Genomic DNA, 26,997 nt, shown 5'->3' on the forward strand with positions numbered 1-26,997 from the left:
GACCACTGTCTACGACCACTGTGGGACAATCTAGGGAGAACCTCCTCTTGTGAACCCGGAGAATCACAGCACACACAGCCGGGACCACGTTCACGACAGCCCTGGGGGAGCACCAACCACAGGACGAGAGGCCGTGTGGGCGGCAGGCCCGAGTGGACACCTCAAGGCGCCCCGCACCAGAAGACAGCCCGGAAGTGCATTTTCTAATGGCAGCGGTGACCACACTACGGAGACGCGCACGTGAGGGCCGCGTCCACCCCGAGCACCCCCACCCCTGCTCACCTCGCTGGCGCTGGGCGGTCTTGGCTGCTCGGGCCCCGGGGTGGCCGAGAGGGAAGAGGCGGCCTGGCCCCAGCCCTCTGAACTGCCCCTCCGGCTCACACTCAGGCTCCCCTCCAGACAGCTGAGACAGGCCTCGTCCGCAGGCGCCTGGAACCTCCCGCCAGGCATCCTCCGCTTCCTGTACTTCTCAGGAGCAGGTAGGGGGTTTAACATCTTTTGTGTCGACACACTGGACTTCTGAGAAGAAGCGCCTGAGTCCTCAGTCTCCGTGGAGTCTGTAACAGAGAAGCGGGCAGAGCCCTCACCGTCAGGCTCCGGGGCTCAGGGACCAACGCTGCAGTTGTGTGCACACAAATACGGGAAATTAACCAGAAAGTGAAAGACTGACCAATTACTGTGTCTTCCTGCAAAACTATGTATAACAAACTGGGTCAACTGGGTCTGTGAGCAGATGAACCACTGCTGTCTGGCTGCCTGGGTCAGAGACCACCTGGACACCAATGCCCCCCGGCTGCATGTCCGTCACCAAGTTCACCTGACCAGTGTCAGCAGGCCACCAGGACCCCCTTGCCAGGACTGGTCTGACTCACAGACTCAGAGGGACCCAGCACCCACCTTCCACAACCCAAATGCACACCAGTCACTCTCCATGCTGCAGCCCCCACTATGTGACACTGCCCCATTTCCCCCTGACCTGCAACAGCCTGGGGCTTCTGCACGAGCCCATGTCCCCACAACACCCCAGCTGAGTCTGGCCACAAGGAGCCAGCAGAACAAGCCACCTGGGACTGAGGGTGACCCCACAGAAGTACAGTCTGAATGCTTCAAAGCTCCAGGAGAGAGACTATGGAAACTGAGAACGTGTTCCTGCTCACAAGCATCTGAGACGTAACATTAAGATACTCCACATGGATTGGATGGATCCTGGACCAGAACACGCACACATGCACCCCCACGTGAATCCGTGTAAAGGGACACGTGTGAGATCTCACGACACAAAGTACATGAAGCGAGAGGCCGTGACTGCGGGCCACGGGCACTGGGCAGGCGCCACCACGACCTGCCCTGCCTCCAAGGCCCCACAAGCTCACCTGGATACAACTCAGGAAGGGACTAGGTTTGCTCACACTCGGGAGGTTTCTGACGCTTTTTCCACATTCATGCAAACAACACTCTCAATTAACTTATTTAGTTTCCCTTGTCTTTGTGTTATTCAGTTGCAAAGTTGTGTCTGACTCTTTGTGACCCAAAGGATCGCAGCATGCCAGGTTCTTCTGTCCTCCAGAGCAATCTCCCAGATGTTGCTCAAATTCATGTGCATTGAGTCAGTGATGCTATCTAATCATCTCATCCTCTGCTGCCCCCTTCTCCTTGTGGCTTCTATTTTCCCAGCATCAGGGTCTTCTCCAATGAGTCAGTTCTTCACATCAGGTGGCCAAAGTACTGGAGCTTCAGCTTCAGTTCTTCCAATGAATATTTAGGGTTCATTTCTTTTAGGATGGACTGGTTTGATCTCCATGCAGTCAAAGGGACTCTCAAGGGTCTTCTCCAGCAACACCATTCAAAGGTATCAATTCTTTGGCACTCAGCCTTCTTTATGGGTCATACTTGAATGGTCTAGTGGTTTTCCCTACTTTCTTCAATTTAAGTCTGATTTTGGCAATAAGGAGTTCATGATCTGAGCCACAGTCAGCTCCTGGTCTTATTTTTGCTGACTGTATAAAACTTCTCCATCTTTGGCTGAAAAAAATATAATCAATCTGATTTTGGTGTTGACCACCTGGTGATGTCCATGTGTAGAGACTTCTCTTCTGTTGTTGGATGAGGGTATTTGCTATGACCAGTGTGTTCTCTTGGCAAAACTCTATTAGCCTTTGCCCTGCTTCATTCTGTACTCCAAGGCCAAATTTGCCTGTTACTCCAGGTACTTCTTGACTTCCTACTTTTGCATTCCAATCCCCTATAACGAAAAGGACATCTTTTTGGGTGTTAGTTCTAGAAGGTCTTGTAGGTCTTTATAGAACCGTTCAACTTCAGCTTCTTCAGTGTTACTGGTTGGAGCACAGACTTGGATTACCGGGATATTGAACGGTTTGCCTTGGAAACGAACAGAGATCACTCTGTCGTTTTTGAGATTGCTTCCAAGTACTGCATTTCGTACTCTTTTGTTGACTATGAGGGCTACTCCACTTCTTCTGAGGGATTCTTGCCCACAGCAGTAGATATAACGGTCATCTAAGTTAAATTCACCCATTCCAGTCCATTTTAGTTCACTGATTCCTAAAATGTCGACATTCACTCTTGCCATCTCCTCTTTGACCACTTCCAATTTGCCTTGATTCATGGCCCTAACATTCCAGGTTCCTATGCAATATTCCTCTTTACAGCATGGGACTTTGCTTCCATCAGCAGTCACATCCACAACTGGGCATTGTTTTCACTTTCATTTCACGGCCTCTTCATTCTTTCTGGAGTTATTTCTCCACTCTTCTCCAGTAGCATATTGGGCACCTACTGACTTGAGCAGTTCATCTTTCAGTGTCACATCTTTTGCCTTTTCATACTGTTCATGGGGTTCTCAAGGCAAGAATACTGAAGTGGTTTGCCATTCCCTTCTCCAGTGGACCACGTTTTGTCAGAACTCTCCACCATGACCCGCCTGTCTTGGGTGGCACTATACAGGTTCAGTTTCATTGAGTTAGACAAGGCTGTGGTCCATGTGATCAGATTGGCTAGTTTTCTGTGACTGTGGTTTTCAGTCTGTCTGCCCTCTGAAGGATAAGAGGCTTATGGAAGCTTCCTGATGAGACTAACTGAGGGGAAAAATGGGTCTTGTTCTGATGAGCATGGCCATGCTCGGTAAATCTTTAATCCAATTTTCTCTTGATGGGTGGGGCCATGTACCCTCCCTGTTATTTACCTGGGGCCAAACTAAGAAGAGGTGGCAAGAATACACAGAAGAACTGTAGAAAAAAGATCTTCACGACCCAGATAATCACGGAGGTGTGATCACTGACCTAGAGCCAGACATCCTGGAATGTGAAGTCAAGTGGGCCTTAGAAAGGTGTCACTACGAACAAAGCTAGTGGAGGTGATGGAATCCCAGTTGAGCTATTTCAAATCCTAAAAGATGATGCTGTGAAAGTGCTGCACTCAATATTCCAATAAATTTGGAAAACTCAGCAGTGGCCACAGCACTGGAAAAGGTCAGTTTTCATTCCAATCCCAAAGAAAGGCAATGCCAAAGAATGCTCAAACTACAGCACAATTGCACTCATCTCACACGCTAGTAAAGTAATGCTCAAAATTCTCCAAGCCAGGCTTCAGCAATACGTGAACCGTGAACTTCCTGATGTTCAAGCTGGTTTTAGGAAAGGCAGAGGAACCAGAGATCAAATTGCCAACATCCGCTGGATGATTGAAAACACAAGAGTTCCAGAAAAACATCTATTTCTGCTTTATTGACTATGCCAAAGCCTTTGACTGTGTGGATCACAATAAACTGTGAAAAATTCAGAAAGAGATGGGAATACCAGACCGCCTGACCTGCCTCTTGAGAAATTTGTATGCAGGTCAGGAAGCAACAGTTAGAACTGGACGTGGAACAACAGTCTGGTTCCAAATAGGAAAAGGAGTACGTCAAGGCTGTATATTGTAACCCTACTTATTTAACTTATATGCAGCATACATCATGAGAAACGCTGGGCTGGAAGAAGCACAAGCTGGAATCCAGATTGCCGGGAGAAATATCAATAACCTCAGATATGCAGATGACACCACCCTTATGGCAGAAAGTGAAGAGGAACTAAAAAGCCTTTTGATGAAAGTGAAAGAGGAGAGTGAAAAAGTTGGCTTAAGCTCAACATTCAGAAAACAAAGATCATGGCATCCAGTCCCATCACTTCATGGGAAATAGATGGGCAAACAGTGGAAACAGTGTCAGACTTTATTTTTTGGGGCTCCAAAATCACTGCAGATGGTGATTGCAGCCATGAAATTAAAAGACGCTTACTCCTTGGAAGGAAAGTTATGACCAACCTAGATAGCATATTCAAAAGCAGAGATACTACTTTGTCAACAAAGGTCCGTCTAGTCATGGTTATGGTTTTTCCAGTGGTCATGTATGGATGTGAGAGTTGGACTGTGAAGAAAGCTGAAGGCCGAAGAATTGATGCTTTTGAACTGTGGTGCTGGAGAAGACTCTTTTGAGTTCCTTGGACTGCAAGGAGATTCAATCAGTCCATCCTAAAGGAGACCAGTCCTAGGTGTTCACTGGAAGGAATGATGCTGAGGCTGAAACTCCAATACTTTGGCCACCTCATGCGAAGAGTAGACTCATTGGAAAAGACCCTGATGCTTGGAGGCATTGGGGGCAGGAGAAGGGGACGACAGAAGATGAGATGGCTGGATGGCATCACCGACTCGATGCACATGAGTTTGGGTGAATTCCGGGAGCTGGTGATGGACAGGGAGGCCTGGCGTGCTGTGATTCATGGGGTTGCTAAGAGTCGGACACGAGTGAGCGACTGAACTGAACTGAACCTACAGTGGAGGTAATGAAGATAACGGCAATCTCCTCCCATGTATGCACTGCTATACTCAGTGCCCCCAACCCTGCAGCAGGCCACCACCGACCCACACCTCTGCTGGAGACTCCTGGACACTCACGGGCAAGTCTGGGTCAGTCTCATGTGGGGTCATTGCTCCTTTCTCCTGGATCCTGGTGCGCACAAGGTTCTGTTTGTGCCCTCCAAGAGTCTGTTTCCTCAGTCCTGTGTAAGTTCTGGCAGCTCTACGGTGGGGTTAATGGTGACCTCCTCCAAGAGGGCTTATGCCACACCCGGGTCTGCTGCTCCCAGAGTCCCTGCCCCTCCGGCAGCCCACTGCTGACCTGTACCTCCACAGGAGACACCCAAACATAGTTCTGTCTCAGTCTCTGTGGGGACTCTGGGTCCTGGTGTGCACAAGGTTTGAGCCCTCTGAGCTTCCCTGGTGGGTATGGGGTTTGATTCTAAACGTGATTTCATCCCTTCTACCGTCTTGCTGGGGCTTCTCCTTTGTGTAGAGTTACCTCCTGGTTTATTGGAAAAGGATGTTTGCTATGACCAGCATGTTCTCTTGACAAAACTGTTAGCCTTTCCCCTGCTTCATTTTGTACTCCAAGGCCAAACTTGCCTGTTACTCCAGGTATCTCTTGACTTCCTACTTTGCATTCCAATCCCTTATGAGGAAAAGGATGTCTTTTTTCAGTGTTAGTCCTAGAAGGTCTTGTAGGTCATCATAGAATCGGTCAACTTCATCTTCTTTGACATTAGTGGTTGGGGCATAGACTTGGATTACTGTGATACTGAATGGTTGGCCTTGGAAATGAACAGAGATCATTCTATCATTTTTGAGACCGCACCTAAGTACTCAATTTTTTATTCTTTTGTTGACTATGAGGGCTCCTCAATTTCTTCTAAGGGATTCTTGCCCACAGTAATAGATAAGATGGTCATCTGAATTAAAATCTCCCATTCCCATCCATTTTAGTTCACTGATTCCTAAGATGGTAACATTCAATCTTGCCATTTCCTGCTGAACGCATCCAATTTACCTTGATTCATGGACCTAATATTCAAGGTTGCAATGCAATACTGTTCTTTACAGCATCGGACTTTACTTTCACGACCAGACACATCCACACCTGAGTGCTGCTTCCAATTTTGCCCGGCTGCTTCATTCTTTGTGGGGCTATTAGTAATTGCCCCCCACCCTTCCCCATAGCATACTGGACACTTTACAACCTGCAGGGCTCATCTTCTAGGGTCATGTCTTTTTGCCTTTTCATACTGTTTGTTCATGGGGTTCTCGCAGCAAGAACACTGGGGTGGGTTGGCACTTCCTCCTCCAGTAGACCACGATTTTCACAACTCTTCACTATGGCCCGTTCACTTTGGGTGACTCTGCACGTCATGGCTCAGAGCTTCACTGACTGTGCACATCCCTCTCCACGGCAAGGCTGTGAGCCATGACGGCTTTCTAAACTGTAGCTATTGTCATGGGCCCGTGACGTATTCAGAAGACAATGTGTAGCGAGTCCAAGTGTATCAAGCAAGTCCCAAAGTACTCACAGAGCAGGAACCTACACCACGCAAGTTTTACAAATGTTAGCTTCCATTTGTAAAGGAGCGTATTCCCTTAACACATCTCAGGGTCACACACACACGTAGTCGAGAGAAGAGGCGCACAGCACACCGGGGGGCTCACCTGGGGTGAAGCGCTGTGGGGGGAGCTCGCCGCAGTGCTGGTCCTGCAGCCTCGGCTCCACGCAGCCCGCCCTGGAGCTGCTCCTGCGCCGCTCAGGGCCCTTCCACAGAGAGTCCCCGCACTGGTGCTGGACTGACTGAGGGCTCAGTCGGTGCCGCGACTCTGCTGTGTTCAAAACATTTAAAAAGTTTATTCCATTAAAACTTACACTTCCGGTTTCTGACAGCGTAGCGTATCTGTCAAGCACACTCCTATGTGGGGTACACAGGAAAGAAAAGCTGAGTGGATAACACAGCGCCGGCCACCCTGCAGGCGTCACTGCCCACAGCACCCCAGGCGAGGGGACCCCGCCCCACCTCCAGCGGGAAGCACCATCCAGCTGATGAGTTGGGACAGACACAGCGGTCAGCGGATCCAGAGACTCCGACCACTGAATGAACAACCTTGCAAGGTTGTCTTTGCAATAAATGGCACTGGTACAGCTGGATACACGTTGGGACAGACAGACAACCTGAGCCACTACCTCACACCACAGCCAGAAATTCACTCTAGAGAGCAGCTCTCAGATCTAAGTGCAGGTCCCCAGGAGGCGGACAGGGGAGGAAGCCTCCACAAGCACGGCCAGCACACTGAAAAGCACCACCACGAAGGAAAACAGGGTGGAGCGACCTCACTCAGATAGAACCGCTCCTGGAAGCACTGCTTAGGAAATGAAAGGCAGGCCACAGGGTGGGCAGAAATCTGAGACAGGCTGTGTTCTACCAGCATAATGGAGTCCGGGGCGTCAATACCAAGAAAGGAATAGGGGAGGAGGGCAGCAGGAACAGAAACGGCTCAGAAGATGACATGAGCGCATGAGCAGGCTGCTGGGACTCATCTCCAGGAAACGAGAACTAAAGCCCTCAGTAGACATCGCCGCACGCTCAGGACGGGCGCCACACTGGAGGGCCCGACAGGCCCAGGAGGTGGCGGGGAGGCCGAGGCAGGGTGCTACTGCAGCAGGAAGACCCAGATGCTGTGACTTCACGAAAAGCTCCTGGGACCCGTGAGAGAAGCAGCAGCAAAGCAGCTGAAGCTCACACACAAGTCCTGGCGGAAAAGCCGGCACGGGTGTGAAGGAGCTCACATGCCCGCCCTCGTCAGGTGTCATCCCCTCACTCACATGCAGCCGGAGGAGCCAGAGAGGAGCCCCCTCGAGGCCAGCGGGGACTCAGCCCCTCCAGCACAGGACACCCCACATCTTCGCTACCCCCGCAACTGACCTGAGAGGGACCTGAGGTGACAGACTTGCATTATGACTACATCCACCTAAACATACTGACTTCTCCTGCAATTCCACGATCAAATTACTGATATTTCCAGGTGCACAAGACTTCCTGAAGAGTCTACATTTAAAGGTAAATTCTCTTAAAAAGATGGCGTGGATCCTGAGGCAGCAGACATCAGCCCCCCGAGCCGGGCTTGTACCCACCCTCTCGGCGAGGAGCAGCCTACCTTGGGAGGTCTGGAGGCTGGCCTCTGACTCCTTCTGGCTGGAACTCATGCCCCCAGGAGGGTTGCTCAGGTCCCACTCGCACTCAGCAATGAGGCTCAGGACCGCCTCGTCATCCGCATCCATGACCAAGCACTTCTTGGCGGAGGAGTCAGTGCACTTGACTCTGGAGTGATGAGGTCTACAAAGACAAGCAAACCTGGCTCTGTGCTCCCACCCGCACCCAGCGCGTGCAGACCCCGGGACACAGCCGCCCGCACTGCTGATCCTGCCTCAAGGTCTCAGGAGGAGCAGCGGGGGCTTCTGCCACAGGGAAGGCGGAGTGAACTCGGCCAGGATGACTGGTCACCACACCCGGCTTCATTAAAGGGTGGCAGTTCCAGGAAGCCCCCAGTGCGAGGATCTCCTAGCACTGTGGTACACGTGACCAGCAAAATTCAAGGAGGGACTTGCCTGGCAGTCCAATGGTTAAGACCCCATGCTTCCAATTCAGGAGGCACGAATTCTATCCCTGGTTGGGGAAGCTAAGATCCATATGGACCGACCAAAAAACAAAACAAAAAGAAAGTTCAAGAACATGGTGTTCCAAACTTCTATTTTCACATTAAGTGAATATATCTCTCTAGCAACTGAAATGTGAGGTTGTAGAATAGGATGTCCCTCCATACAAAGGCAAACATTCACAAGGGACCTAATTTCTAACAAAGGCAGCTTAAGAATCACTCTTCAAAACAGAACTCAGTCACACACTACAAACACCGGCTTTATGACCCTGATCACACTTTGAGAAGTCAATGACACTCTATTTTCTAGAGCTGAGAGTCTTCCAGGTCCCTGCAGAAAGAAGGGGACTGGGTTCTCCTTCAAGGTCTGCCCACAGACACCTGATGGTGGACAAAAACAGCCTGTTGGGGTCTCTACTGTCACCTCTGGATAATAAGGTCATTGCACCAGATCATCTAAACTCTGTGATAACTTAAGTCTTGAGATAATCAAGGATAGGTCAACTGAAAACACGCTCCCCAGGTGGCTCAGTGGTAAAGAATCCATCTGCTAATGCAGGAGATGCAGGAGACACAGGTTTGATGCCTGGGCTGGGAAGATCCCCTGGAGGAGGGAATGGCAACCCACTGCAGGATTCTTGCCTGGAGAATCCTGTGGACAGAGGAGCCCGGTGGGCTACAGTCCATGGGGTCGCACAGCGTTGGACATTACTGAGCACACACAGACTGCAAAACATCGCTGAAACAAAGTAAAGATGACATAAGTAAGTGGAAACACACCACATACGCATGGACTGGAAGACTCAACACTGATAAAATATTCATTGCCTAAAGAAATCCACAGAATCAGTGCAATCCTATCAAAATCCCAATGATATTTTCCCCAGAAATAGAAAAGCCATCCTAAAATGCATCTGGAATCTCATGGAGCTCCAAACAGCCATAACAACACTGAGAAGAGTAAGCACTAGAACCAGGTTCAGAAACGCTGGATGAAATCAGGCTCTGATTTTAGACAACTGTGAGTAATAAGGTCTACAAGGTCTAATGGAAAAAAGAGACAATGCGAAAGAACGGATGGGAAATGCAAGCAGAGACAGGGAAATTCTAAGAAAGACCCTAATAGAAACATTAGTTGAAGACACTGTAACAGATGAAAAGTGCCTCTAATGAGCTCAACAGTAAACTGGATGTGGCTGAGGAAAGAACCTCTGAACTTGATAACATAATAATAGAAACTCTAAAATTGAAAAGTGAAGATTAAAAAAGACTGGAAAAAAAAGAAAAACCAGAATAGACTACCTAGAATTGTGGGCCAACACCAAAAGGCATAACATTCACACATGAGCCTGCCAGCAGGAGAGAAGGGAACTGAAGATGACTAAGAATCCCTCAAGGGAATGTCAGACACCAAATCACACAAACAGGAAGCTCTGAGAACAGTGGCAGAATAAATGCTGGGAAAAATTACACCAAGGAATATACCCAAACTGGAGAAAAGCTAAGACAAAGAAAAAAATCTTCAAACAAGTCAAAAGGGAAAATTCTTTATGTACATTATTGTTGTTCAGTTGCTAAGTCGTGTCTGGCTCTTTGTGACCCCATGGACCTCAGCATGCCAGGCTCCCCTGTCCTTCATCATCTCCTGGTGTTTGCTCAAAATCACCATCATTGAGTCCACGATGCCATCCAACTATCTCATCCTCTGCCGCCCCCTTCTCCTCCTGCCTTCAATCTTTCCCAGCATCAGGATCTTTTCCAATGAGTCGATTCTTCACATCAGGTGGCCAAAGTATTTATTGGAGCTTCAGCATCAGTCCCTCCAATCAATATTCAGGATTGATTTCCTTTAGGAATGACTGATTTGATTTCCCTGCAGTCCAAGGGATTCACAAGAGTCTTCTCCTGCACCACAATTCAAAAGCATCAGTTCTTCGGCATTTAGCCTTCTTTATGGTCCAAGCCTCATATCCATACATGACTACTGGAAAAACCATAGCTTTGATTATGTGGACCTCTGTCAGCAAAGTGGTGTCTCGTCATAGCTTTTCCTCCAAGGAGCAAGCGTCTTTTCATTCCATGGCTGCACCCAAGGTGATTCTGGAGTCCAAGGTGAGAAGAATCTGTCACTGCTCCCAAGTTTCCCTCTTCTGTCCGCCATGAAGTGGCAGGACCAGATGCCATGATCTTAGTTTTCTTACTGTTTACACTGTACTTAAGTCTATTAAGTGAGCAACAATATTATGTTAAAAAACAATGTATACACTTTAATTTTAAAATGTTTTATTGCTAAAAAGTGCTAACCATCATCTGAGGCTTTTGCAAGTCATGGAAGCAATGGGATCACAGATCACTGTAATATAAAAAGCTGAAAAAGTCTGAAATACTGCAAGAATTACCAAAATGTGACACAGAGACATGAAGTGAATAAGGAACAAATGCCACTCGGAAAATGGCACGACAGACTTGCCTGACTCGAGGTTAACACAAACCTTCAATCTATGAAAACACAGAATCTGCAAAGCACAATAAAGCAAAGCACAGAAAACGAGGTCTGTCTGTCCTGTGTGCTCAGGGCGACCACCAAAGTGAAAACATGCCCATAACTGATGTGCTAAGGGGGAAAACGGAATCACTGGATGATCACGTAAAACCACAAAAGGAAGGGAAAGATCAGAAGACAAAGTAAGAACAAGGCATCAGACAGAAACAGCAAACACAGCAGCTGTTAACCCAGCTGCATCAAGAATCACCTCAGACATCAGGGTCTAAACGCACCAAGTGGAGGGCAGAGACAGTCAGCGCAGATCAAAATACAAGGCCGACTACATGTTACCTACAGAAGCCCCCTTCAAATATAAAGATGCACAGGTTAAAAGTAAATGGACAGAGAAAGAAAAACAGACTATGCCAACACCAGTCAGAACAAAGTGGAAGTAGCTACATCACTTTCAGACAGAGCTGACTTTGGGCAGTGAGAGCAGCCTGGGATAAAGAGGGGTCAGGACTCAGGGTGGCTCTGCAGGAAGACGCAGCAGCCCTGGACGGGCTTGCACCAATAAGACAGCATCAGGTTTCCCGACACAGACGCTGAGGGAACTCAGGAGGACGGATCCACTTCCCCACCCCCACATCAGAAAGGGGTGGATCCCGCAGGCAGACAGTCACCAAGGACACAGCTGGGCCCGACACCACCACCTGGAGGAGCCGGTGCCCACCGTGTCCAGATAGCAGGACGCTCGTCCCACAGTCACACGGAATACTCACCAACACAGATTCGTCCTGGGCCACAAAACACGCCTCTATACGTTAAAAAGAAAACAAATCACACGATATTTGTTCTCAGGGCACAATGAAATTAAACTTGTAACAAAATAAGTAACAGAAAGATAACTGGAAAATCTCAAAAAAAGGAAGATTAAACAACATATTCCCGAATAACATGAGTCAAAGAAACCTCAAAGTATTCTGAAGTAAAGTACTTCAAAATAAAAATATTTTCAACCAAATTAAAAAGAATATACATCTCACCGAAATTTGTGGGATGCAGTGAAAGCAATGTGTAGAAGGAAATACATAATATTGAATGCATAGTAGACGCAGTACAATCCAATATCAATGACCTAAGCTTCCACCTTAGGAAACTAAGAAAATAAATTAAATCCAAAGCAGGAAGAACAAAACTAATAGTAAAATTTAGAGCAAAAATCAATTAAGTTGAAAACAGGAAAAAAAGAAAATCAACAAATCCAAAAGCTAGTTCTAAATTTAAAAACATAAATAAAATGGAAAAACCTCTATCTATAACAGGTTAACTAGGGAAAAAAAGACGCGTCACTAACACAGGAAGTAAGAGCAGCAGCACCACTGGAGACCCTGTGGAGCAAGAGGGTAACAGAGAGCACCTGCCCACAAACGGGGTAACCCGGATGAAACGGAACCGTCCTGGAAACGCACAATCTTCCAAAACCCACACCAGGAAAAGTGGGTAATAAGAACAGACTTGTATGGATTACAGACCTTGAATCAATCATTGATAGCCTCCTAAAATACCAGGTCCAGATACATTCACTGGTAAATTCTACCAACATTTAAGGAAGAAATTATACCAATTTTCTATAAGACAGAAGAGGAAACAGAGGGAATACAGCCTAACTTATTCTATGAGGCCAGCATTACCTTAATGCCAGAACCAGCAAAGACAATGCAAAGAAACTACAGACCCTTTATCTCCCATGAACACGGATGCAAAAAATCCCCAACAAATACCAGCAACTTGAGGCCAACAAGGTATGAAAAGAAGTCTACACCACAACAGAGTGGGGTTTATTCCAGGTGCACAGCTGGTTCAACATTTGGAAAAAAGTCAGTGTAATGCATCACATCAACAGGCTCAAGAAGAAGAGTCACGTGACAATATCAGTAAATACAGAAAAAGTATTCGACAAAGTCTGTGATAAAATGGTCAGTAAGCTGGGCATGGATGGGAACCTGCTGCACTCGATAAAGAACACCAACGGAAGCCTGCAGGTGGCAGCAGACCTGGTGGGAAAGACTTGCTGCCACCCCGCTAAGACCAGGAGCGAGGCGAGCAAGCCCCGCTGCCCACGGCCTTCACACCATACTGGATGTCCCAGCCAAGCAGTAAGATGAGAAAAGGAAATTAACAGCATACAGATTGGAGAGGAAGACACATACAACTACAGATGGCATGTTCAAAGACGGCATGCCATCTACAGAAAATGAAAAATCAGTCTTACAGCAAGCTCATAAAATTCAAGATGTGTGGGTTACACTGTGTCCCCTAAAAAGGGATGCTGAAGTCCTAACACCCTACACCTCAGAGCACGACCTTATTTGGAAATAAGAGTCTTTACAGAGGTAATCGAGTTAAAATGAGGAAATTATGGGGATCCCTCGGACAAGGCAATGGCATCCTACTCCAGTACTCTTGCCTGGAAAATCCCATGGATGGAGGAGCCTGGTAGGCTGCAGTCCATGGATGCTAAGAGTCAGGCATGACTGAGCGACTTCCCTTTCACTTTTCACTTTCATGCATTGGAGAAGGAAATGGCAACCCACTCCAGTATTCTTGCCTGGACAGTCCCAGGGACGTGGGAGCCTGGTGGGCTGCTGTCTCTGGGGTTGCACAGAGTCGGACATGACTGAAGTGACTTAGCAGTAACCAATATGACTGATGTCCTTAAGAACGGGGAAATCTGGACACAGGACAGACGGGCACAATGGGGAGCTCTGTGAAAAGACGCAGGGAGAAGACAGCCACAGTGAGAAGACTGGAGAGAACGCTGGAGATGGTCAGCAAACCGTTGAAGCTGGAGTCACAGAATGGATTCCCTCCCAGGGTCTCCAGGAGGAAGCAGGGCTGACAACACCTTGATTTCAGATTTCCAGCCTAAGAACTGTAAGGCAATAAATTTCTGTCATTTTAAGCCACCCCGTTTGTGGTACTTCGTCACCAGCAGCTGCATACAAGCCAAATGCTTTCATATATTGTCAGCAATGAACAACTGGAATTTTAAATTAAAAAGCCTAAATTAGCCTCAAAAGACCAACATACTAAAGCATAAGTCTAACAAAATATGTACAGCATCAAATCAGGAAAACTACAAACCTCTGATAAATGAAATCAAAGAAGAACTAAATAAATGGATATTCCATGTCCATGGATATGAAGACTCAATAGTGTTAAGATGTCAGTTTCTTCTCATCTGTAATTCAACACAATCTCAATCAAAATTCCAGCAAGGTATTTGGTGGATATTGACAGATTAATTCTAAAAGTTATATGGAAAGTAACTGGCAACTCAATGTTGAAGGAGGACAAAGTCACAAGACTGACACTGCGTAACTCGTAAACGCACATGGATGTGGACGAGGCTAGAGAGCTCTGCGGGGTCTCTTCTGTAGGAGGGCACCAACTCCATCATGAGGGCTCCACCCGCAGGACCTCATCGCCCCTAACAGGCCCTGTCCCCTAAAGCCACTGAGTTGGGGGTTGGGGCTCCAGCATGTAAATCTGGGGCACACAATACTTAGACCATTCTGCAGGGTCAGTTAGCTGGGTTTGAAATAGGGATGTGAGGGGAGGGGAACTCCAAGCGAGGCAGCTGAGGGAAGAGGAGATTCCCGGAATTTGGAACTGATCTTAAGATGTTAGAACATAGGTTGGCAAAGCATGGCCCACGAGTCAAATCCAACCCACACCTGTGTTGTAAAAGGTTTATTGGAACACAGTCTTTAGTTTATGTACTGTCTATAGTTGCTTTCATCTACAAAGTCAGGGTTGAGAAGTTAAAACACAGATCATACAGTCCACGGAGCTGAAAACACTCTCTCCAGCCCTTTAAAAAAAAGTCAGCTGACCTCTACGTTAGAGAAATTTACAGATGAACTAAGGTGTGTAATGGAAGAGAAAGAAAACTATTAAAAGCTTCAGACAAAACAAAATGGTATTTAAGAAGGAATATATAATCCTCACACATTACAAGCTAGGTCAACACCATGGACTGACTTATACCTTTAGAATCAACCAAACACACGAAGACTGTGCTTTCAGAACACACGTGCTACCACCCCGACATCTCAAGTCAGACATAAAGATGTAGACGGCAGGCGCTGGGAGGCGCTGAGAAGCCAGGCACAGGCGGCACAGGCTCCCACAGCCTGGCACAGCGAGCGGGAGCCCTGCCCGCAGAGCAGAGAAAGGAAGGGGGACACCGGAGGGAACGGAGCCCAAGAACCGACACGGCCAGGTGGGAAGAGGCGGCTCCAGAGCTGCCAGGTCTGTCAGAGTGCTCCCGTCCACAAACAGCAGTGTCTGCACCATCCGAGATCAGAAAGGAACAAACAGCCTGGAAGCAGCAACCATTAGAGACGGGCAGGCGGCTGCCTGAGGGGTGGGCGGGCGCTGGGAGGTGGGACCGCGGCTTCTCGCCACAGGCCTGTGCTACTTATCCGACGTCAATTACTTTAACAACGTTTTCAGTATTGGGTTGGCCAGAAAGTTCTTACCATCTTACAGAAAAACTCAAATATTTTGGCCAAACTAATATTGAAAAGTAACCTACAGAAGATGTGATGGACAGGAAGAGAGGCTGTCCCGCGGTATCCTTTATCGCCAGCTGGTGTGGGGCGTCTCTCCCACCCCCACCACGCCCCCCGCAGGCCTGCCCTCTCAGTGGCAATCCGCATGCAGAGTTTGCATCTTCAGTTAATACAGAGGCTGGCATTTTTCTATCAACAGTGAACACTCCTCAAGAAGTTCAAACACCACTTCTGTTCATGGGCTTCCCTGATAGCTCAGCTGGTAAAGAATCCACCAGCAGTGCGGGAGACCTGGGTCAGGAAGACCCCCTGGAGAAGGGCAAGGCTACTCACTCCTGTATTCTTGCCTGGAGAATTGTACTATATAGTTCATGGGGTCACAGAGTTGGACATGACTGAGCGACTTTCACTCTCACTCTTCCTGTTCATACCTTTCTTCTCTGAAAACAGATGGGAAGCTCTGCTCTGAGTCCAGCGATTCCTCCGAACCAAAATGCAGCCGGGACGCTCTCCGCTCACTCTCCCTCACGGGGCGGTCATCTACAGAGAAGACACCACGGGAAAGTAGGGACCAGAGGCAGGTGCCAGGCCCCGCTGTGGCGCGCCTGCCGGCCTCCCATGGTCCTGCCGCCCACTCAGACTCACACACACCTGACCAGGGGCACTGCCCTGTTCTGGGGCCCTTCCCTACCCCAAGGGCCAACCCGCCACAGGAGCCCGTGGAGGTGCTGAGTGTGATACCCGGAGGCGGCAGCTTACACCCGGCTTGAGCCTCAGACAGGAAGGGAAACACACACGCAAGTTCACGTGCAGGCACACCCTTCTCGTCTCCTCTTGACACATATCAGGGATGCTGGGCAAGGCCCCCAAACCACACTGAGTACCCCTAACAAGTGTCCATGGGCAAGGAGCCCAACACACTGGAGAGAAGAGGCCCAGGCCACGTGCTGGCACCCAGGGCTCACCTCTCAGATCCTGGGACTGGAACGGGGGCAGAGCCAAGCCTAACTGTTTCCACACGTGCCCTGGACCCAAGAAGGCCTCATGTGTCCACAGCCACACCTCCTCGGGAGTGCCCGAGGGAGGCTGCCCTCCCAAACGCTGGTGGCCAGCCCTCAGGAACTTGTCAGGACCGCCCCAGACTTGCTCAGGAAGCCAAGCCCACAGCGCCCAGAGGCGCACGTCCCAGTGAGAAACAAGGACCAAGGTGTGGACTCTGCATGGCAGCCCTGGCCCCACGCGGGGTGCCCCCGGGAGCCCCCTCCATCCCCTCGGGGACTCCGTCCCCCACACGCCAGTCTGAGGCCTCCTGGGCTCTGCACTCTCACGGCCTGGACGTGGCCTTCATGCCAGCAACTCACGACTCTACTTGCTCAGCCTGAACTTCACTGAGTCAGCGCCATGCCCCTCACTCTGAACTCAAGCTCCATGTGGCTAAGACCAGTGCAAACCCGTCTCACCCAGACCACACCCTCTCTGCACGGCAGCGGCCCCCAGGCCCGGCGAGGGCCTCCTCTGCTCCCAGCCAGAGCGCTTGGGTTACTCCCTCGGAGCTCCCACGGCGCCCGGCAGGACAGCGGGCCTTCCAAGAGCTCCAGGGCTCCCGCAGCACGGACTCCAGTGACCCTCCTTTCTCATGTCTGAGTACCTTGCAGACTGGAACAACTCTATAAGACTGAATCTAAAACTTTTATCAAAAGTAGAAACTAATCATTTAAGACTGAAGACTGCACAACTTTCAAGAAGGATTGTAATGCTTCAATAGTTTACAGAATACTTATACAGTCAACTAAGGAGACCTGGGTTCGATCCCTGGGTCTGGAAGATCCCCTGGAGAAGGAAATGGCAACCCACTCCAGTATTCTTGCCTGGAGAATCCCATGGACGGAGGAACCTGATGGGCTACAGTCCACTGGGTCGCAAAGAGTCGGACACGACTGAGCGACTTAACTAACTAAGGACACAAGCATTTAATCCTCCCAAATATCTAAGCACCAACAAAACGTTGAAACCCTAAGTAGGTCTGAACAAACAGTGCGCCTCTGGGGGTCAGTGCCCCAGGCCCAGGCCAGTGTGGCCTAACCACGCAGCCAGGCTCCCTAGAGCCAGGGCCACCAGCCCGGGGACAAGGAGGTGAGCCAAGGCAGGCACAGCTGGGGTGCTTGTGAGAGACGCTCTGTGCAGCTGAGGGGGCAGAACCCGGAGTGTCTGCGGGTCCTGTGGACACTGAACGGGCAGGAGCCATGGTCTGCCCACTGCCCAGCATCTACCAGACAAGCGCTGCCATGTGGGTCTCATTTCACTACCTCAGCACCTGGGAGGTGGAGACACCCTGGAATCCCTCCAGCCTCCCCAAGCGGTCAAAGGCCCTCTGAGTAGACAACACACACTGATCACTGGGGGCACAGAAGGACCACCACCCTCCAATCAGGCAGTCGTAACTGCCCTCAAGCGGCACTTCCACAGGAGGACCAGGTCCAAGACCCTAGGCCCTCCTTCCCAGGGCCTCCCGACTGGCACACCCTCGGCTCCCGCTGCAGCGCCCTCCTCTGAAGCAGGATGAGGGGTGGGGCGGGGTCCACCAGTGGTGCCTGGGCCACAGTGGTCACAGCACAGGGGCTCCTGAGAGCCAGGATAGCGGGTGAGGGCTCTGGCCTCCCTGAGCACGACGCTACTGACTGGGTGTGGCTGGCTGGCACCCTGGTCGCTCGTCCTGCAAGCCCCAGAGATTTGGTTCTTCCTGGGCCATGGCAGCAGCCGCACCTGCCAAGAGGCCCTCCTGCGGAGGCCCTCCCGCTCTCTCACGCTGTCGCCCGGGGTGTGCGCAGCACAGTAACCTCTCGTTCCTGTGCTCTAGGCGCACGCAAAATCAGGCTGAATCCAGCCGTCCGACTGAGCCTGGGACAACACCCAGGAGGCCATGCGAGGAAACAGACAGCAGAGCTTCAGAACAGCTGGAGAGCCGAGCCAGCCCACACCTGCGCCCCGGCCAGCCCAGCAGGCACTTGTACTCTCAGGAAGTGGCTTCCCGCTGCGTTCCCAGGCGGCTTTCCTGTGAGAGGAGGAAACCAGCTCCCCTCTCCAGAAGGGGCAGCAGCGTGATCGCCCCAAGAACACAAGCAGGGCACCGAGAGAGGCTGGGAGCGCAGCCGGCCTACCCAGCTGCTGGAGCCCCGGGAGCATGTGCACCACGAAGAGGCGGTAGTCAGACTCGCTCTTCACCACGGGGTTCAGCCGCAGGTCCACGTCCAAGAGCCCCGCCAGGGAGTGGAGCCGGAAGACCTCCGCCAGCGAGGAGATGCGGTTGTAGTAGAGGTTGAGGCTCTCCAGCGCCGTCAGGCATTCAATGCCCTGCCGGGACAAACGCACGGTGACACGGGCGTCGACACACAATCACTCCACACCCCCCGCCCCATCACCGGACAGCAGAGCACAGGTGAGCTCCGCCGCGAGCGCCGCTCCCGGGCACGAGGCGGCCGAGCGGGTCAATCCCGCCGGGCCTCACGCGCCAGCTGAGCGACACATCAAACACCAAGCTCTCACACCCAGCCCCGTCAGCGGAACCGCCGCTGCCCCCGCTTCACAGATGAGAAGACTGAGTACAGCCTGGACGAGATCTTGCGGCAGACGCTGATGCAAGGGGCAGGGCTCCCAACCAGGTTGGGGCGCTGACAGACTCGCGCTCCAGGCAGGGGTGTCCTGCCTCCCTTTCTCCCCACCGCAGGCCCTGGCAGTTCACACGGCGTTCCCGCTCGTCATCGCCTGGTGACTTCTTGTGTCCTCTCCATCACCAGCGCCTGCTGCATCAGACACGGGAGCCATTCAAGGGCCCAAGGCCGCTAACAGTCAGACACACACGGATGTGAAGTGCAGTGTGGGTGCAGAGGACAGCTGATGCAGGATGAAGACGGGCACACACACGCTCATCTTTGGGGCCTTTTTTCCTTTACAGACACAACCATCTTTGTCAGAGCGGGGTGATTTCATGTTATAGTTGGAATACAATGCGATGCATAGGAAATCCAGCTCACAGCAAACACAAGAGAACGCGGCACAGCTCTTGCAGTCACTTTACGTGCACAGTTTACAAGTTTTAGAAGCAGTCATAAAACAGAGTGCTTTTTTTTTTTTTTTTACCATAAATGTACTTCCCCCTGCTATTATAGCAATAAATTTTTCTTTTAAGAAACAAACCTAAAACTTACCTCTAGACTAACCAAGGAGTTTCGTGAGAGATCTAGAGATTTTAGACTTGTTAAATTCATCAAAGAATTTCCCAGGTGAGTAATCTTTTCTTGGTAAGTTCCAGGAATAGATAATGACCGAAGTTCAGCTAAGAATAAAAAATTAAGAGATTTTAAGTTTATTATTTTACTGAAAATAAATTATTACAGTAATTTAGTCTCCCTCCAAAACCCACTCACCAGGAAGCCCTAAGGGAGCTGCCAGCCCACTGCCTCTAAGCTTCCACACAGGGATCACATCTGAAACCCTCTCAGGGGCTGACCTGAGGTCACGCCATTACGGGTGAGGGCCAGTGGCACTTGGGGGGAACCATACACTTCTCTGGGACACACCCAGTAAGCACTCATAAGACAAATGTCACTACAAATATAAGTTTCCTCTCCAGGATTTGGTGATGGACAGGGAGGCTGGACGTGTTGCAATGTATGGGGTCGCAAAGAGTCAGTCACGACTGAGAGACTGAACTGAACTGAACTGAAACTGAATGAAACAGACACTCTGTGTTTGGATGCACCAAATATTTTCCTGGAAACTTTTGTTTTAAAACACATTTTGATTAAATACAAAACTGGTTTTTGGCTTTCCAGTTTCAGACAAGACAGAGCAGACACATTTCACCCTATTCCTCCCATTAGACCTAACAACCCTGGACAACAACACAGGAAGCAAGTGCCTGGCAACTGAAGGGTGGGGGCAGAAGGCCAACCGTCTAGGGACCTAAAAAAACAGGGTCAGGCACTGAGGGTTGGTTTTGTTGTCTCCTATACATCCCAATCTGAATGCAAGAGAAGCTGGCCACCCAGAAACACCCATGGACATCTACCAAAAGATATGGGTAAGCCTGCTGTCCACTGTCAAAGATGGTCAGTGATGGCCTTGCAGGACAGACTCCTGACAACCCCAGCCCCACTCCCACCCAACATCATGGGAAAATCATGGACCTCGTACCCTTGGCCTTGCACAGTGGCCAGCACTGGGACCGCGAGAGTGGACCTGACTACTGTCCTGGGCTGTCTGTAATGAGGCATCTGTAGAGGCTGTGTGTATGACAGGGGCCTGGCCACCGCCTCAGCCACAAGGCAGCATCCAGGCAGTGACAGAACCGAGTAACAAGATTTAAAAAGGAAGCAGAATCCCAATCAAAACAATCAATCAAAAATGATGAAGAACTAGGAAAATCTCAATCTGAATGAGAGAAAACAATAGACACCAATAATGAGATGAGAGAAGCCAGAATTATCTAACAAGGATTTTAAAGAAACTGATACAAAAATAGTTCAATGAGCAATTATGAACATGCTTTAAAAAATGAGAAAGTAGGGATTCTTGGCAAAAACCCAGAAGATATAAAGAAGAAACAAATAGAAATTTGAGAAGTGAAAAATAACTGAAAGAAACAAACAAAAAGCATGGGAGAAGCTTAATAACAGAATGGAGATGACAGGGAAAAATTCAAAGAGAGTAAATGCAAAGATAAATTAAACAAAATTGTCCTATCTGACCAAGAGAGAAAACAGACTGAAAAAATGAACAGAGCTTCAAGGTTCTGTAGAAATAGAAAAAGCAATCTAACATTCATGTCCTTGGGAACCATGGAGTTCCAATTAGAGTTTCAAGAAGAGAAAAACAGCATGGCTTTAAAAAAAAAAAAAAAAAAAATTAAAGAAGTAACAGCTGAAAACTTTCCAAATTTGGCAAAAAAACAAAAACCTACACATTCAAGAAGCTGAAAAAACACCAAACAGAATAAAGGCAAAAGCTAACACATCAGAATCAAAACCACTGACGGCAATGAAAGAATCTCGAGAGCAACCAGAGAGAAAGGCATCACCCAGAGGGAGACACAACTCCCGTGGTAGGGAGTGACTCTTCAGAAACCATGGTGGCCTAAAGGAAGTGCTCTCACATTTTTCAATTGCTGAAAAAAAGAACTTTCATCCTAGAAATCTATATTCTCCAATTACAGTCTTTACGAATGAAGGTGAAATACAGGTATTCTTAAATGAAGAAACACTAAGAGAACTTTTCACCAGCACACCTGCCGGAAGATAACTGCTTAAGAAAGATCTTTAAACATTAAGGAAAGATAAAAGAAGGAAACCTGGGACATCAGGCATGAAGAAATGAAACACATAAACACGTGGGTTAATGCTTCCTCCTAAGCTATTTAAACTGTCAGATGATTGTAAAAAGCAAAAATCTCACCATTACTGTGGCTCTCAGGTATGCAGATGAAATATCTAGACAAATCATATAGTGGGAGAATAATGAAACCTAAATGGTGGTACACTTGCAGAGTACATCATGTGAAATGCTGGGCTGGATGAAGCACAAGCTGGAATCAAGACTGCCAGGAGAAATATCAATAACCTCAGATATGCAGATGATATTTGCATATATCATACAGGGTGGCTGCATTCCCTGGTGGCTCAGACAGTAAAGCATCTGCCTGTGAGGCGGGAGACCCGGGTTCGATCGCTAGGTTGGGAAGATTCCCTGGAGAAGAAAATGGCCACCCACTCCAGTATTCTTGCCTGGAAAATCCCATGGACGGAGGAGCCTAGTGGGCTACAGTCCAAGGGGTTGCAAAGAGTTGGACACGACTGAGCGACTTCATTTTCACACAGATGACACCACCCTAATGGAACACAGTGAAGAGAAACTAAAGAGCCTCTTGATGAGGGTGAAAGAGGCGAGTGAAAAAGCTGGCTTAAAACTCAGCATTCAAAAAACAAAGATCATGGCATCTAGTCCTATCACTTCACAGTAAATAGATGGGGAAAAAATGCAAACAGTGAGAGACTTTATTTTCTTGGGCTTCAAAATCACTGAGGATGGTGACTGTAGCCATGAGATTAAAAGACACTTGCTCCTTGGAAGAAAAGCTATGACAAACTTAAGACAGCGTATTAAAAAGCAAAGACATCACTTTGCTGACAAAGGTTCATATAGTCAGGCTATGGTTTTTCTAGTAGTCACGTAGAGATGTGAGAGTTGAACCATAAAGAAGGCTGAGCGCCAAAGAACTGATGCTTTTACACTGTGGTGCTGGAGGAGACTCTTGGTCCCTTGGACTGCAAGGAGATCAAACCAGTCAATCCTAAAGGAAATCAACCCCAGATATTCACTAGAAAGACCTATGTTAAAGCCCCAATACTCTGGCCACCTGGTGCAAACAGCTGACTCATTGGAAAAGACCCTAATGCTGGGAAAGATTGAAGGCAGAAGGAGGGGGCAGGAGAGGATGAGATGGTTGGATGGCATCACTGACTCAATGGGCATGATTTTGAGCAAAGTCCAGGAGATAGTGAAGGACAGGGAAGCCTGGCGTGCTGCAGTCCACTGGATCTCAAAGAGTCGTACACAACTGAGCAACCGAACGACAACAACAAAAAATGGTGGTAAAATTTCTATTTTCACTTGACGTGGTAAACCATCCACACAAGTAAACTGTGTTAAATCACATAAACACTGTACACTGTAATATGTAGAGCAATGACTAAAAAAGGTATATGAAGAGATATGCTCAGAAATATAATAGATAAATCAAAATGAAATAATAAAAAATACTCAAGGAAGGAAGGAAGGGGCTTCCCTTGTGGCTCACCTGGTAAAGAATCTGCCTGCAATGCAGGAGACTTGGGTTCGACCCCTGGGTTGGGAAGATCCCCTGGAGAAGGAAATGGCTACCCACTCCAACATTCTTGCCTGGAGAATTCCATGGACAGAGGAGACTAGCAGACTACAGTCCATGGGGTCACAAAGAGTTGGATACAACTGAGCAACTAACATTTTTACATTGTAAAAGACAGAGGTTAGCAGAGTAGATTAGAAATTATATATAGTATATATTGATTCCCCTGTTAATTCAGTCAGTAAAGAATCTGGCTACTACGCAGGAGACCCGGGTTCGATTCCTGGGTGGGAAAGATCCCCTGGAGAAGGAAATGGCAACTCATTATAGTATGCCTGCCTGGAAAATCCCATGGAGAGAGAGCCCGGAGGGCTAGTCCATGGGGTCACAAGAGTTGGACACAACTTAGCGACTAAACCACCATATACCGTCTACAAGAAACTCATTTCAAATATTACGATATATGTACGCTTACAGATGAAATAGTAAACAAATAAATAAAGACATGCCCTGCAAATACTAGACAAAAGAAAGCTGGAGAGGCTACACTCAGTCAGTTCGGTCGCTCAGTCCTGTCGAACTCTTTGCAACTCCATGGACTGCAGCACGCCAGGCCTCCCTGTCTGTCACCAACTCCTGGAGCTTGCTCAAACTCATGTCCATTGAGTCAGTGATGCTATTCAACCATCTCATCCTCTGTCATCTCCTTCTCTTTCTGCCTTCAATCTTTCCCAGCTTCAGGGTCTTTTCCAGTGAGTCAACTCTTTGCATCAAATATTCAGGACTGATTTCCTTTAGGATGAACTGGTTGGATCTCGTTGCAGTCCAAGGGACTCTCAAGAGTCTTTTCCAACACCACAGTTCAAAAGCATCAATTCTTTAGCACTCAGCTTTCTTTATGGTTCAACTCACACATCCATACATGACTACACTAATTAGGCTACAGTGTTGGAGAAGACTCTTGAGAGTCCCTCGGACTGCAAGGAGATCCAACCAGTCCATCCTAAAGGAGATCAGTCCTGGGTGTTCATTGGAAGGACTGATGCTGAAGCTGAAACTCCAAAACTTTGGCCACCTGATGCGAAGAGTTGACTCATTGGAAAAGACCCTGATGCTGGGAGGGATTGGCAGCAGGAGTAGAAGGGGACGACAGAGGATGAGATGGCTGGATGGCATCACCTACTCGATGGACATGAGTTTGAGTAAACTCCGGGAGTTGGTGATGGACAGGGAGGTCTGGCGTGCTGTGATTCACGGGGTCACAAAGAGTCGGACACAACTGAGGGACTGAACTGAACTGAATATTAGATAAAGTAGATGTCTCACTGTAGAAAATTATCAGGGATAAGGAGGAATACCACATATGTTACAAAGGTCACTCCAATGTGAAGACATAAAAATCCTAAATATGTATGCAGCAAATAGCAGTTTCAAGACACATGAAGTGGAAAGAGAAATAGATAAATCCACAATTATAGTTAGGGATCTCCATACCTATCTCCTGGTAATTAACAGACTCACTGGACAGAAAATCAGCAAGGATAAAAAAGAACTGAGCAACCTAAGTCAACAGAATCAAACTGATGTTTATACAACACTCCAGTCAGTGACAGAGTACACATTCCTTCCAACTGCACTTGGTACATATAGGCCAGATCGTGGGCCATAAAACCAACTTCAACAAATGTAAAACAATTAAGACCATACAGAGTATGTTTTCTGACCATAATGGAATCACATCAGAATAAATAACAGAAAGAAAAAAACACCAAACAAACTAGGAAAACCTCCAGTCACACAAAAATGAAAAAACACATTTCTGAACAATCCATAGGTCTAAGAGAAAGTCAAGGGAAATGTAAAAAACGCAGTGAACTAAATGAAAACGAAAATACAACAAAACTTTTGGATGCAGCTAAAGTTGTGCTTAAAGGGAAACTTATAGCACTGAAATGAAAGTCTCAAATCAGAAATCTAAATTTTCATCTCAAGAATCAAGAAAAAGAGCAAAATAAATGCAAAGCAGCAGAAAGAAGAAAATAATACAGAATCAATGAAATTCAAAACCAAAACACCTATGAAGAAAACCCCAAAGCTGGCTCACTGACAAGTGTAATAAAATCCATAAACCTCAAGAAAAGACCAGAAAAGAGAAGACAGAAATGACCAGTATCAGGAATGGAAGAAGGGTATCACTACAGACCACACAGACATTAACAAGCTAATAAGGAAATACCACAAACTCTATACACATAAATTTAACATGGATGAAATCAGTTTTGCAAAACCCCACACACCCATAACTCACTTAAGATGAAGTCGATAATATGAATAGTTCTATAACAACTGCAGACATTGTATTTGTAATTTAAAAGCTTCAAATACAGAAATTTTCAGGCGCACAAGGTTTCGCTGGAAAGTTCTATCAAGCAAAAAAGAACGGGCACCAATTTTACAGACTCTCTTCTAGAAAACCGAAGAGGCACTTTGCCCACGATGTCATGGGCTCGGTGTCACCTTGATACCAGAACCAGACAAAAATAATAAAAAAAGAAAACTAGCGCCCAACGTCCGTCTGGAACACGAGTCCAGGGATCCTCGGCCTGGGAGGGGGAACGAGTCCCGCCACAGGAGAGGTCGCCCCTCCTCCGGGAACGAAGGTGCTTCAAGCTTTCGCAGAAAGCCCTCCTAACCCAGCGGACGAACGGGTGAAAGGAAACCCCAGCGACCTTCCCGATGACGCCAAGAGCACCGCCGCCAAGGCCCCGCAGACGCGCCCCAGGGCAGCTCCGCAGACGGCGCGAGGGCCCGCCGCCCCCGCCCCTCAAGGGCCTCCGCTCGGGACCCCAGCTCGCCCCGGGCCCCGCTCTCAGCCCCACCGCCGCCCGCCCCGCTTCGCGCTCCCCGCGCCCGCCCCTCAGGCCTGGGGCGGCTCGGAACCTAGCGGTCTCTTTAGGCACCTCTGCCCTGACCGGTCCTCCGACACGGCGGCGGGAAGCTCGCGCCCTCGGTCAGCGCCGCCCGCCGCCCGCCGCCCGCCGCCCGCCGCCCGCCCCTGGCGCGCACCCAGGTCGCAGGGAGGCGCCAGGCCGCTCTTCTCCCGGATCTTCTCCTCACACAGCACCACCCGCCCGCCCGGCGCCATACTTTCAAACGGCGCGCACCTGCCCGCGCCTGCGCGCCGGGGACGCAGAGGGCCGCGGGGAGGGGCGGTGCCAAGGGGCGGGGCTGGAGGGAAACGGCGGGGGTCGAGGGCGAAGTGGGCGTGGCCAAGGCTTGTAAGGTGCGGGGGGTGTGGGGGCTGAGCGAAGGGGCGGGGCCGAGGGCGGGTGGGCGGAGCCAAGGCCGTAGGGCGCAGGGATGTGGGTCTGGCCGAGGCAGCCTGGAGGCGGGGTTAGGGTAAATTGGGGCCCGCCCCAGGGCATACCTGAGTTCCCGCCCCACTTGGGGACCTCGCCTCACCAGGGCACCTGCCCCAAATGGGGCCCCTACCCACCCCCAGATTAGTCTGCATCCTGGGCTGCGGA

General features: G+C 49.1%; 1 protein-coding gene across 9 annotated transcripts in view; it reads right to left on the minus strand.

The window, feature by feature from the left end:
• CEP72 (centrosomal protein 72) overlaps positions 1 to 26,667 on the minus strand; it is a 37,136-nt gene extending 10,469 nt beyond the window's left edge. For 5 of the 9 annotated variants that reach the window (XM_044932714.1, XM_006053498.3, XM_006053499.3 and 2 more), the window contains exons 1-7: positions 26,537 to 26,667; positions 19,797 to 19,924; positions 18,750 to 18,942; positions 16,023 to 16,131; positions 8,026 to 8,204; positions 6,532 to 6,696; positions 283 to 557 (exon numbers count right to left, since the gene is read on the minus strand). In XM_044932714.1, coding sequence (XP_044788649.1) covers positions 283 to 557; positions 6,532 to 6,696; positions 8,026 to 8,204; positions 16,023 to 16,131; positions 18,750 to 18,942; positions 19,797 to 19,924; positions 26,537 to 26,615 — 1,128 coding nt within the window. In that variant the 5' untranslated portion in view covers positions 26,616 to 26,667. Of the gene's footprint in view, positions 1 to 282; positions 558 to 6,531; positions 6,697 to 8,025; positions 8,205 to 16,022; positions 16,132 to 18,749; positions 18,943 to 19,796; positions 19,931 to 26,430; positions 26,493 to 26,536 lie in introns of those variants that run through there. The other 4 variants (XM_044932711.1, XM_025270772.2, XM_045163671.1 and 1 more) reach the window with 3 other exon arrangements.
• Between the last annotated feature and the right edge of the window lie 330 nt (positions 26,668 to 26,997).

The sequence above is a fragment of the Bubalus bubalis genome, chromosome 19 (genome assembly GCF_019923935.1).
Source record: "Bubalus bubalis isolate 160015118507 breed Murrah chromosome 19, NDDB_SH_1, whole genome shotgun sequence".
Classification (NCBI taxonomy): domain Eukaryota; kingdom Metazoa; phylum Chordata; class Mammalia; order Artiodactyla; family Bovidae; genus Bubalus; species Bubalus bubalis.